General features: G+C 34.9%; 1 protein-coding gene across 2 annotated transcripts in view; it reads right to left on the minus strand.

Moving 5' to 3' along the window:
• Positions 1–13,995, minus strand: part of LOC6043899 (nocturnin) — a 50,053-nt gene extending 36,058 nt beyond the window's left edge. Inside the window, exons 1-2 of one of the 2 annotated variants that reach the window (XM_038252374.1) lie at positions 13,348–13,995; positions 4,782–5,664 (exon numbers count right to left, since the gene is read on the minus strand). In XM_038252374.1, coding sequence (XP_038108302.1) covers positions 4,782–5,176 — 395 coding nt within the window. In that variant the 5' untranslated portion in view covers positions 5,177–5,664; positions 13,348–13,995. The remainder of the gene's footprint in view (positions 1–4,781; positions 5,665–13,347) is intronic. The other variant, XM_038252375.1, reaches the window with a different exon arrangement.
• Positions 13,996–14,242: the final 247 nt, after the last annotated feature.

Here is a 14,242-nt window from a genome sequence, read left to right on the forward strand (position 1 = left end):
AAAAATGTAAAATTTGACGAAAACAAAAATTTTAGCAAAAAAAACTTTAGCGATAGTAGACATCGAAAATTTTCAAAAATTCAAAAGATTTTTAAATCAACCCAAACATGCTAAAAATGATTCTAAACGCATTGGAATTCATTTTAAATTGATTTTGACTAATTGCACTTAAATTTTCATAAAAATATTAAAGTTTTTTGAAAAAATATTTTTTTGCCCCCTGATTTTTCGGGCCAACATTGAAGGGGGGGGGGACAAAAACTTCAAATAAAATTTGTACCAGCCTTATCTTCACAGAAAAAAGTTTTTTTTTTTTGAAATTAATTGTGTAGAAGTGAAATTCACCAGAAATTGATGAAAATTTCACTGGATCCTTATGAAAAATTACACAATTTTTGTTACAAAATCTATAAAATTTCCCAAGGTATGTAGATTAGATAAGGTATGTAGATTAGATAAGGTACTTACCTTACGGGTTTTTTTCTAGCTGTCAAAATAGTTAGCACGAAATCTGGATTTTATATGGAGATTTTCAGAAAAGTGAAAATGTGACCATTTTCCGGGCAAATTTTACCGGATTTTTTTCTATAGGGTTATTAAGCTTGCCAAACTGAACTGAAAAACGCGTTTAACTGATTTTTTTTTGATTTTTTTTTTTCAAAGCGTATTTCGGTTTAGTTTGGCATGCTTAACAACCCTACAAAAAAAAACTAACTTAATCCACCTATGTGGTTGGAGCCTTCCTCACAACAATGGCTGTACACAAGTTTCATCTATTTTTTAGATCCGGCTTCAAAAAAGTACATCAATATCACTTAAGGGGCCTTATCTCGAGACAGGGTTGCCAGATCTTCAATGTTTTGGACTCGTTGGAAAGGTCTTTTGATAATCTAACCAACAATGGGTCGGATGGTGGATCCGTACATAGTTTACATACATTTAAATGAGATCCGGCTTCAAAAAAGTACATCAATATAACTTAAGTGGCCATATCTCGAGACAGGGTTGCAATATCTTCAATGTTTTGGACTCGATGGAAAGGTATTTTGATAACCTAACCAACAATGGGTCGGATGATGGATCCGGACATAGTTTACGTACATTTAAGAGAGATCCCGCTTCAAAAAAGTACATCAATATCACTTAAGGGGCCATATCTCGAGACAGGGTTGCCAGATCTTCAATGTTTTGGACTCGTTTGAAAGGTCTTTTCATAACCTAACCAACAATAGGTCGGATGGTGGATCCGGACATAGTTTACATACATTTAAGTGAGATTCGGCTTCAAACAAGTACTTCAATATCACTTAAGAGGCCATATCTCGAGACAGGGTTGCCAGATCTTCGATGTTTTGCACTCGTTGGAAAGGTCTTTTGATAACCTAACCAACGTAGGGTCGGATGATGGATCCGGACATAATTTACATACATTTAAGTGAGATCCGGCTTCATAAAAGTACATCAATATCACTTAAGAGGCCATATCTCGAGACAGGGTTGCCAGATCTTCAATGTTTTGGACTCGTTGGAAAGGTCTTATGATCACCTAACCAACAATGGGTCGGATGGTGGATCCGGACATAAGTTACATACATTTAAGGGAGATCCGGCTTCAAAAAAGTACACTTTGAATCACTTCAGTGGCCATATTTCGAGACAGGGTTGCCAGATCTTCAATGTTTTGGACTCATTGGAAAGGTCTTTTGATAAGTTAACCAACAATAGGTCGGATGGTGGATCCGGACATAGTTTACATAAATTTAAGTGAGTTCCAGCTTCAAAAAAGTACATCAATATCACTTCAGTGGCCATATCTCGAAACAGGGTTGCCAGATCTTCAATGTTTTAGACTCGTTGGAAAGGTATTTTGTTAACCTAACCAACAATGGGTCGGATGGTGGATCCAGACATAGTTTACATAAATTTAAGTGAGTTCCGGCTTCAAAAAAGTACATCAATGTTACTTAAGTGGCCATATCTCGAGACAGCGTTGCCAGATCTTCAATGTTTTGGACTCTTTGGAAAGGTATTTTGATAACCTAACCAACGATGGGTCGGATGATGGACCTGGACATAGTTTACATACATTTAAGTGAGATCCAAATATATGTGAAAACACATTTTTATACATAACTTTTGAACTACTTATCGAAACTTCAATCTGTATAAAACTCGATCTATGGGACCCTAAACCAAGTCGAATGCAACAAATTCGGGTCAAATCGGTTCAGCCAGTGCCGAGAAACATGAGCTAGTTTGTTGGTCACATACATACATACACACACACATACACACACACATACACACACACATACACACACACATACACACAGACATTTTTTCAGTTTTCGATTCTGAGTCGATATGTATACATGAAGGTGGGTCTACGACGTTTTTATACGAAGTTCATTTTTAGAGCAGGATTATAGCCTTACCTCAGTGAGGAAGGCAAAATCCGGTGAAATTGGCCAGGAAAATGGTACAATTTTCACTTTTCTGAATATCTTTATATAAAATCCAGGTTTCGTGCTAACTAACTGTTTTGACAGCAGGAAACCCCGCCTTACCTTACTAAAACATGCCTTGAAAATATCCAAGGCGTAATATTACCAACATTTTTTTTGTATTTATAAATATTGGAAACATCTTATTTTCACAGTCACTAAAATTCACAAAATGACAAAAAAGTTTGATTGCTTTTACACACACAGTAAAAAAATGAATTTTGGATTGTTGAAAATTTGGCTGGTTGAATATTACCTGAATATATAAGTAAAATTACCTAAAAAATGTGTAAAAATGTGAACCTGATGAATATTCACCAGAAACTGATGAAACAAAAATGCAGAAATTTGTATGACCCAATCTCACCTCTGATGCCGGTATTTTAGAAATACGTTTTTTTTAGAGTTTTAGTGCCTTGAATTTGAAAGTTATTTAAATTTGAGTGTTATGAAAAAATGGTATTAATATTTACGATTTAGGTGATCCAGACTTAAAACTATAATTTAGTGAAAATTTTCAAATTCACGTCGTTTGATACCACATTGCATATTTTGAAAATTTTAGTATTTGCTAAAAATGTAGTATTTTGTAAATTTTGTTAACTCACTCAAAAAAGGTTTTGGTTATTCCTTCTTAAGAAACTTTTTTCAAGAGTTATTAACACTAGTGCAATTTTTATATTATGTCCAAAATTAATAATTTTTTTTCTTGCCCATGTGATTTCATAAAAAATAAACATTTTTGATTACGTAATGGAAAGATGTTTTTTGCTAACAGTGAAAGAAAAAAAATCAGCTAAAAAAATGCTGAAGATCCTAAAATCAGAAAGCAAATTATTCAAATCTAAACAGAGATTGCAATTTTTGTGCAAAAATATTTAGAAACAGAAATTCTCACTAGCTTATTATAAATTTGGGACAAAGTTAAATGTTTAGGAATAAAGTTTCAAAAGGTTTGTCTAAAGAAATCAACAATTTTAGAATAAAATGAGACCAGCTTTTCAACAAGCGTCTCACCTTAAATGTTTAAAAATTCATGCAAAATGTACACAATTTTTTTTTGTTTGTTTTTATTATAGAAACTTTACACAGTTTGTGCATTCGCCTCTATTTTGTACACAATGGTTTTATTTTTTAGTGAAAAGAAATAAAATTATGACGAGATGTTTAATATTCTCACTAATATGTCAGTAAAAAGGTTCTTTGAGCATTGAAATGCAAATCACATTCCCAAAGAAGTTGTAAAGAAATCAATCAAAAATAAAATATGTTGGAGACCATTGTTTATTATTCTTGTCCAGTATATATTTGTATAATGAGCAGCACGGTACAATTGTCGAGATTCTGGACACGTCTGCTTTATCGGAGCCATACGTGCGCATAACGCACAAACGTTTAACGGCACAAGCCAAACTGGCTTGCAGCATTTTCATGCTAGAAATAACAAATACTTGTGTTAAATTGAAACTTTTTTCCAATATTTATATTCAAAATTACAAAACATGTCGAGCTTTCAGAAGAGAAGAGGCTGCTTACAAATAATTCTTCATAATTTGACTAGCTGGATTCATAGTATCACGTAGAAACTAAACGTGACCTTCTTATCAGTGTTTGATCCCACTATTTAAAGATTTGACAAGCCCTCATTTCAAGTACAATATCAGTTTCTATGCCACACGAGCCTCCAAACCTCGTGGTCTACATCCACACAGACTCTGTAGAACTTCAACGCGCCGCTTAAGTTCACCCAGATTTTACGGCACCAGTACTGTACCGTCGATACACCAAACCGATCCCATATTAAATGTAATGAGATTCACACGATCGCCCCAGCTCGCGATCTCATCAAGGGGCCGGTCTAATTATCCCATTCGCGAAAACGATAAAGATGCCCACCTTATATAACTCCACAGTACCCCCCCACACTCTCGACCAGAAAGAAACTCAAGACCCAGTGAGCCTTTACGGCTCATGTGGTCGTTGATGTAATGATCTTTTGTCACAGTTTGAAACCTTAAATATTGACACAATAAATCAACTTTTTTAAACGTCACGCAGAGCAGATAGTCAACAATAAAATGCTCTCAACTTGGATTGAGAGAAAAAATCTCTCGAAACAACGATCTAGGCAGTGAAGACCCACTGAACGACAGTTGAGTTGAAAGCTCGAACTTTTTTAGTCTCTTAAGATCCATCAATCTTCCAAAAAATGAATTCATGACAAGGGCGCACAACGCCAACCAGATGAAGAGGCGCCGCGCGCGTTGATTTAATTACCTGACCAAGTACATGAGCAGCTGCTTCGGCGGAATACACTCGTAGTCCCCGGCCGTAGCCGTAGCCGACTCCATCTCGATCTTGCGGGCCGCTAGGCGCCTGTTGGCCGCGGCCGGCGTCTTCATTGACGCCTCGAAGATGGCGAGCCGTTTGCGAAAGTAGGCCCGGGTTTGCTTTTCGTCCGCGAACTGGCTCAGGTCGATTTCTTCCTCGTCGGCTTCGTCCTCGGTGGAGTCCAGCTGGCCGAGATCGGACGAGTCCTTCCGGCAGTTGGCCCGGTACGGATCTTCCGACACCATGCGCGAAACCTGCCCATTGGTGGGCTTTTGGTGGTGCTGGTTCCCGAACTGACCTCCGCAGGTCAGCAGGTCCACGAGCGACGACGCACTGCTCATCACTGATCCGCTACCAATCACTGATCAAAAGTGTGTTCAAATATGCCGAAGTGGCTTCAAATATCGAACAAGTCCCCACTAATTCACACGTCTTCTTCTGTTGACCAAAAGCTTCACGATCTCTCCACGATCCCCAAAATCTGACCGCCTTGTTTCGACTTTTACTTAAGACTGAACGCGGAAAAGTCCAAATCAAAACACGACCCCCGCGAATCTCCGTACGTTGTTGCACTTGCACCTTAAGTTTCTCTCTCGCTCTTTCTCTCTCCCGCAGTTTCGTAGTTCTCTCGCGCAACGGCTTAGTAGAGAACCGCCAGGCCCCTCTCGCGTAGCTGGTTTCGGGAACGGCCGCAGGGGGAACGGTCGGTTGTGGTGGTACTTTCCCAAGATCAAGGTCGTTCGGCGCGGTCTAATGGTGTGCCCGGCGGATGTTTGAGGTTAGTCACTCCCGGAATGGTCGGCGGCGGTGGTTAAGGTGGCGGCGACAGCTAAGAAGATGAACGAAGTGCTTTGTTTTATGCGCGTTGTTTTGCGACTGAACGGGCTGAAAACGGTTCGGATTTGCAGTACGAGTGATGATCTTTGGCATGTGAGAAGTGTTTTTTTGTCTCTGGGTTTTTTTTAGAGGAAACTGCGTGAAATATTTGTTTTGAGTTTGAGGAAGTATGACATTCTAAACAATTCTTCCGGTTATTTTGGGTTTGCTTAGAAATAATTGTGAATCGATTAATTTTCTTCGAAATATATATATTTTTTAATTTTAATGAATCTTCCCTTTATTAAATAAATGTAAAAAAACAAGCATTTTTTGACTGCTAAAATAATACTGAGTTTTTTTTCTTTTATTATAATTAATTTACTCGTTGCACATGTTTCATGCTGTCTTTAATAAATTCTACAATTTATTTGAGGTATTGACTAAAAGAAATTAAAAAAATCTTTTCCAAACAACTTTGGTGCGAGAGATTTTTACAAAGCAATATTTTTGCCTTCCTCACTGAGGTAAGGCTATAATCCTGCTCTAAAAATGAACTTCGTATAAAAACGTCGTAGACCCACCTTCATGTATACATATCGACTCAGAATCGAAAACTGAACAAATGTCTGTGTGTATGTGTGTGTGTATGTATGTATGTGACCAACAAACTAGCTCATGTTTCTCGGCACTGGCTGAACCGATTTGACCCGAACTTGTTGCATCTGACTTGGTTTAGGGTCCCATAGATCGAGTTTTATACAGATTGAAGTTTCGATAAGTAGTTCAAAAGTTATGTATAAAAATGTGTTTTCACATATATTTGGATCTCACTAAAATGTATGTAAACTATGTCCGGGTCCATCATCCGACCCATCGTTGGTTAGGTTATCAAAAGACCTTTCCAACGAGTCCAAAACATTGAAGATCTGGCAACCCTGTCTCGAGATATGGCCACTTAAGTGATATTGATGTACTTTTTTGAAGCCGGATCTCACTTAAATGTATGTAAACTTTGTCCGGGTCCATCATCCGACCCATCGTTGGATAGATTATCAAAAGACCTTTCCAACGAGTCTAAAACATTGAAGATCTGGCAACCCTGTCTCGAGATATGGCAACTTAAAAGATATTTATTTACTTTTTTGAAGCCGGATCTCACTTAAATGTATGTAAACTATGTCCGGCTCCACTATCCCACCCATCGTTGGTTAGACAATTGAAAGGCCTTTCCAATGAGTACAACACATTGAAGATCTGGCAACTCTGTCTCGAGTTATGACCACTTAAGTGATATTTATGTACTTTTTTGAAGCCGGATCTCACTTAAATGTATGTAAACTATGTCCGGGTCCACTATCCGACCCGACGTTGGTTAGGTTATCAAAAGACCTTTCCAACGAGCCCAAAACATTGAAGATCTGGCAACCCTGTCTCGAGATATGGCCACTTAAGTGATATTGATGTACTTTTTTGAAACCAGATCTCACTTAAATGTATGTAAACTATGTCCGGGTCCACTATCCGACCCGACGTTGGTTAGTTTATCAAAAGACCTTTCCAACGAGTCCAAAACATTGAAGATCTGGCAACCCTGTCTCGAGATATGGCCACTTAAGTGATATTGATATACTTTTTTGAAGCCGGATCTCACTTAAATGTATGTAAACTATGTCCGGGTCCATCATCCGAACCATCGTTGGTTAGATTATCAAAAGACCTTTCCAACGAGTCTAAAACATTGAAGATCTGGCAACCCTGTCTCGAGATATGGCCCCTTAAGTGATATTGATGTACTTTTTTGAAGCCGGATCTCACTTAAATGTATGTAAACTATGTCCGGATCCACCATCCGACCTATTGTTGGTTAGGTTATCAAAAGACCTTTCCAACGAGCCCAAAACATTGAAGATCTGCCAACCCTGTCTCGAGATATGGCCACTTAAGTGATATCGATGTACTTTTTGGAAGCTGGATCTAAAAAATAGATGACACTTGTTTACAGCCATTGTTGTGAGGAAGGCTCCAACCACATAGGTGGATTAAGTTAGTTTTTATCATCGTTTTTGGCGATAACCTTCGATGCCACATTTATATAAATTAATTAAAATTAACTTTTACTTCAAACAAATTCTGTTCGAAAAAAAAACATAGTTTTGATAAGTATACAGTCCTGACTCGATTATCCGAAGCCTCGATTATCCGATGTTTGATAATCCGAAGGTTTGTAATTGACTTTGGTTAATCGAAAAAAAAAAACATTTTTTTTATATTTTCTTTCTTTTATCATCAAATTCAAGTTCTGCGACCCCATTCAAGTCAAATGGGAGTATTTGATTGCCTTTCAATAAAAAAAAGCTTTTTTTCAATATGTTATGATTGCCATACTGGCCGCCATCTTGGACTTGAAAATTCTAAATCGATTTAAAGTAGTTTATGGGTCATACTTTAACTAGACCATCAAAAATATGACAAGTAAAAATAGTTTTTGATGTTCGATTATCCGAAGATTTAATTATCCGAAGTGAAATTTTTCCGAGGCCTTCGGATAATCGAGTATGGACTGTTTTTAAAAGTATAAGTACCTTAATCTAGGGTGACATTGATAGGATTTAAATTTATCTCTGTATTATTTTCCAAGTGGTAAGGTTTTATACAAGATTATTAATTTTTAAACATGTACTGGGGTAGGCCACACAAAAATAGTTTTTCAAAAGTATTTAAAGAATAGTAACGTTGAAAAACTTATTTTGAATTCCTTTGATAGATAGACTGTGATAGTCATAGTTTCTTGTTTCAGATTAAAGGTGTTCAAATTTTATTTTTACGTCAAATATACTATCACTAAGGTTACTGATATGGTTTTGAAGAAAATAATAATTTTTCAAAGTTCATGTAAATTTAAGGTAACAAAGTTGAAATTTAGATTTATGCCTCAAAAACGCTAAAACTAGTTTTGTGTATTAAATTATCGATTCTTATTGAATTTTTAACTGAATTCGAAACATGAATTCTGGAGTTTTTTTTTTAAAGGTCCAATAAATCAAATTTCCAGTATTTGCTTTTTGGGTGTTTTTGAAACCGCCTTGAGTCAGGGGTATTCAAAAACATCCAAAAAGGAAAAACAGAAGATTTTTACATTTTATATCAAATTTTTAAACCATTAAATATTTTATGCAAAATTCTTCATGAAGTAGATTGAACAATTCTCTACCACGGTCAGAATGATTCCATTCCAAAAAAAACAAACCTATCAGAGTCACCCCGATTTACGGTACTCAAACATGTTCACCGAATATCCGAATATATAATTTTATGTTATTTTTGTTTTAAATCCTTTAATTTCATCTATTACAAAATTGGTTTCAAATGATGTAAAATTTGGTATTAATTTTCACTGCACAAGAATTATATGTGTTTAAATACATTTTTTTTTTCTTTTTTTTAGGCTAAATATTTTTATGTGGTTTGCACGCCATCATTGTTTTGGAATAAAATATCCAAATTTGAGTTTTAACAAATATAACGGTATACATTAATATTAATTTATTTTATTATAGTTTTATTTTTAAAGCAAAAAGATAAGAAATTCTACTCAAAATTTAGGAAACTTATGAAAATTTCAGTGTTTAACAAAATACGCCATTTTGATAAAATTAATCAGCATCAGCATAAAAAACGAAATGAAAATGTTAGTATTTAACACACAAAAAACACTTATATGACATTGGTGTAGTTAAGCGCATGATAAATTATGCAAATGTGTACCTTACATTGAAAAAATGATATTTTATGAAAATAACATTGAAAACTCTGATATAGTGAAAATCTGTACACGATATTTCACATTGTAATAAAATTACGATTCAAACATTTTTTGTATTTAAAATCTATTGAAAATTTTGTATAAATATTTAAATTTCTGAATTTAAAAAAATCTCTGATTTAGTGATGATCTATGCAAAATTTCACTTTGTTTAGCCATTTTGCGAATGCCTTTTTAATATGTCTTGGTTCCATAATTTTGAAAATATTTTATCGAAATGATCAGAAACAATCCCAATGTTTACGTTTTTTTGATAATAAAAAAATAATTTATGAGATATTGATACAAGAAAATAAAATACTGATTGAATGAAACTAGAAAAAACTTCAATTGCACTATATCTTTTTCTTTTATTCGCTGTATTTCAGTAACCAGAGATCCAATCTTCAATGTCTCTTGGGAAATTTTATTGGAACATTTCCATTTTTTTTTCTTGAAAAAATCATGTTAAGAATGGATAATCATGAACATTATTTCAACGAATTAAAAAAACTGGATTTTTTTATGTTAAATCAAACTTTAAGTGGCTATATCTTGATAACGATTATCAAAAAAATTGTTGAGTACTATTTAATTGCAAATTTGATTATACATTAAATCATTATTTTTTTGTAGTAAAAAACAAATTTCTAAAAAGATAACTCGACGGAAATATTTTTGTCTATGCTGCTATGGCTGAGAAGTTGCTATTTGCTATCCTTTCAAACATATCACAAAATTTAAAAAAATGTGGATTTCGATTTTGTAGGAAATCTCTCTCACTTTCTTAACGCTGAATGTAATGTTCCTTCCAGGGATGACATTGGGTCTAGAGGTTTAAATTGGATTATACAAATTTCTGCATTTTTGTATGAGCTAATCTCACCCCTAGACCCAATGTCACCCTTGATAACGGTTTAAAGTGTATTTTTCTCCTAAAAACTATGTTAAACTTTGTTTTAATATAAAATCACTATGGGAAAACATGCATTCTCACGTTTTTGAACTAACAAAATTCATATTTTATTATTTGATGAAACTATCACCGTAGAAGTATAGCCCTGGACGTCCTTATCAACTCTCTCAAAGACAGTTTGGTGCTAAATTGCTTCTAACAAAAGTTACAGAGCGTTAAAGAGAAACATTTAAAAATACTCTGAAAAATACTACTTTTTGCCAACATAGCCAAGTCATGCGGAAACATTAGAAAATTATAATATATTTAAGAAATTTGGCTTCAACTTAACTAAATAGTGTCTTCTGAACATTTCTTTATATCGACTTTTTCCCAGTTTCATCTAAATATAAGAATAATCATGTTTGTTTTGAGTTTCACTGATTGTTTCTATACACTATTTTTGAAAACTCTGTATCTTTTTTATGAAGCACTTTAGCACCATACTGTCTTTGGGTGAGTTGTTACTTCTACGGTGTTAGTTTCATAAAATAATAAAACATAAATTTTGTAAATTTAAAACTGTGAAAATGCATGTTTCCCCATAGTAATTTACATACGAATTTTATTCGCTTTCGTTTCGCCAATCGTGGGCTTAAACATTACGCTACTCTAAAAGGGACCCAAAAAATGTGTTGCTGATTGGATTTTTAACATTTTCAATTTTTCTATATAACTATATTCCACCCTATTGCACCATATACGATTCAATTCATATACGGATAAGAAATAAAAAAATCATAGAGATATAATTAATAAATGGTGTTTGCAAATTTTGCTGTTTAAAACATTTCTCTGAAAGATAAGGCATAACTAAGGCTACCAACTGTTCGGATTTTTTCCTTACCATACGGATTTTCGAACCTCTTCGCGGATTTTTAACAGGCCGGAATTTTTTAAGGGAATTTTGCGCATAATACGGATTTGTACGGAATTTTAACAACTTTTTAATCATTGAATTGCTTTTTGGTTTGGTCGAAGCTTTTGTTAACTAGAAATTTTTATTTTTCTGTGAGTTTGATTTAAAAAGGTAAAGTTTTCTGGGGTAATGATTTGATTCAAATCATGGTTTATTTTTGGAATACTTTCAAACGTGCAAGTCATAAGTATTCTGATAACATTTTGTGAAATTTGTTAGCTGTAAAAACGACATAGTTTTATATTTTTAATTCTCAAATTTATTAAATTTAATTTATCTAAATAATTCATTGCCAGTTTTTGTTACACCATGGTGTCATATCGGCAAATTGTACGGATTTTTGCTCAGCAAGAGTTGGTAGCCTTAGGCATAACTAAGATCATTTAAAATTCAGCTCCATCTGTCACGCCACTAACGGCTGAAAACAGAAGCTTTCACAAAGACTAGAAAAAAATAGACACTCTCAAAAGGGTTCTTATTTTTATGACCCAGAAAGCAAACAACAAAAAAAAGTAAACGAACGACGTTTCTCCAATTCGCGACGTGTCAATTGCCAGTTTGGCATAAACAACGCCATGATAGATGGACATTTTTGTGTTGTGACCAAGGTTTGCTTCCAAGCGGAACCACCAGATATTTGGTTTATGGTGATGATCATTTGTTACGTTTGGAAAAATTGTATGAATTGTCGACGTAACAGGTTGTTTACAACTTTGAACCAGTTCTAACTTGTTAAGTGGTTTGTTTACATGATCTTCGGGCGCGTTGATTGACTTCTCCGTAATGAAGTTGTGTATTTCTTGGTCGCCTGAAGTGATCTAGAAAGGGGATCTTAGCTCAATTAGACAGCGTTGTAATTTACATACTAAAAGTCACGTTGTTTTACTGGTGGTGCTTCGAAAACGTGATCTCTTTAATGAGTTGCAAGTTTGCATGACGTATTCGGGTGACAAAAGGAATGTAGATTCCCACGGTACTTAAATTTTGTACGCTGAACGCGAATCGAAAATTGCTCAATCAATCAATCAATCAATCAATCAGATTAAAGACGATGAATATTTCATCAAAGAAGATAAACTTTCCATATAATTGGAAGATTTCCTGTAGTTTCTAATTTCAATTTTTATAGTTGGTTTCAACTTTGTGGCAATTCCCGAGCAGACGGAAATAACGTGGGAATAACATTTTTTGATATTTGAAAATACTAGGCCAATAACATGTTATGTTATTTATAACAAGATTTGTAATTCGTCGTTATGATTTTTTCGTTATTCGATTGTTATTGTAATAACAGACCAATAATATTTTTAGTTATTCTTCGAACAAACCTTTGTTATTATTTTTTGTTATTTTAACAACTAATCCGATCATCCCAATAACATTTTGAGGTATGCTTCCATAACAAAAAATGTTATTCTAAAGTTGTTTTGGCTTTCAATCAATATCAGACCAATAACAGATTTTGTTATGATAACATAAAATGTTATTGAACTCTTATTCAAAAATGGATTTTTCAAGAAGAATCCATAACAATTTCTGTTATTTTAACAGTATTTGTTATTGAAATTGCATGAATTTTGTTATTACCGTCTGCCCGGGTTGGTTCGTTTATGCAAGTCTACAAACATTATTGACAACTCGATGCCTCTGTGCTCGCTTGTTCTAAGCTTGCTGATTTTCCTATCTAGTTGAATCTTAATTAAATTTGTAAAAAAATTTCCGAAGTCTACTCCAATACCTCAAAATCTAAGTGATCATTAAAGTTCTAAAAATTATTTTGAAACATTTTAATTCGTATTTTACAGTTACCCGGAATAAATTATTTGGTGTCTAATTTTTTTAAAACACTTTTGGTTTTTCTTTTTGGTTTTTGTTTAATAAATTGAAATATTTGTTAAAAGATTGAAAAAGCTAAAAACGCTTGAAATCACCTTATTTCCTTCACATGCCAGGATCATCACTCGTTTTTGCTTATCACAACCAAATTTTAAAAATCTTATCAAACAATCATACTCACAGTAACGTTATAAAAGACTTTTAAACAGCACTGATCTCTAAACACTAGCTTGTCAGTCTACCCAAGTTCCATTCAAATTCTCTATCACTGCGCAAATCTCAACCGAGCGCCGAGCCTCGATCGCTGGGACGTGAGCTAAAGCTCTTCGATCGTGTCTTCTTGAGGAACACACCTCTCTTTCTGCGTTGGCGTTGGCGTCGGCGATATCAAACAAAAGCCGACTGAAACATGTGGTTTACGGCTCTTCCGTTGTGTGTGGGGCTAAAAATAGCTCTCGACGCCGGTCGGGCTCTTCTTCAGTCTTCCTTCTTAAGAAACGCGATCGCGAACTCCTACAGGAACGAACGCACACTCAACACTTTGATAAAACCACAAAATTGATCGTTTCCTTAAGGAGAGCCACACACAAAGGATCAACAAAACACAACAATTACCGCAGAGAGCGAAAAAAAAACGAGCTCGACGAATGACCGACAACAACAAAAAAGGAGTAAACGAGCGTCAAGCAAGTAAAACAAAACAAAAACACAAAAGAGTAAAGAAAAAAAAAACGCGATGTACAACTTCTCACTGGGAGATACGAGTCCGGTTTGCCTAATGAGATCGATCTCGATCGGCGAAGCACTGAGCGGATACTAATTGGCAGCCGAGAACGGGGCATTGGTTTTATCCCCCAGAACCCCGCGAGTGGCGAGACGACCGATGACGACGGAGCACGACAACGACTTCTATTAGGAAAGGGTTCTAAAAGCTACTCGAGCGCACACACTGCTGAGAACGTCGCGAACCTCACGATTCTTGGCAGATATTTGCATACACGAAGAAGCTTGTAGTGAGAGAGAAAGGATTTGAATGTCGATTATGATAAAATTGATTTTTTTTTCAGTACAATTTT

This window comes from Culex quinquefasciatus, chromosome 2, assembly GCF_015732765.1.
Source record: "Culex quinquefasciatus strain JHB chromosome 2, VPISU_Cqui_1.0_pri_paternal, whole genome shotgun sequence".
In the NCBI taxonomy this organism is placed as follows: Eukaryota; Metazoa; Arthropoda; class Insecta; order Diptera; family Culicidae; genus Culex; species Culex quinquefasciatus.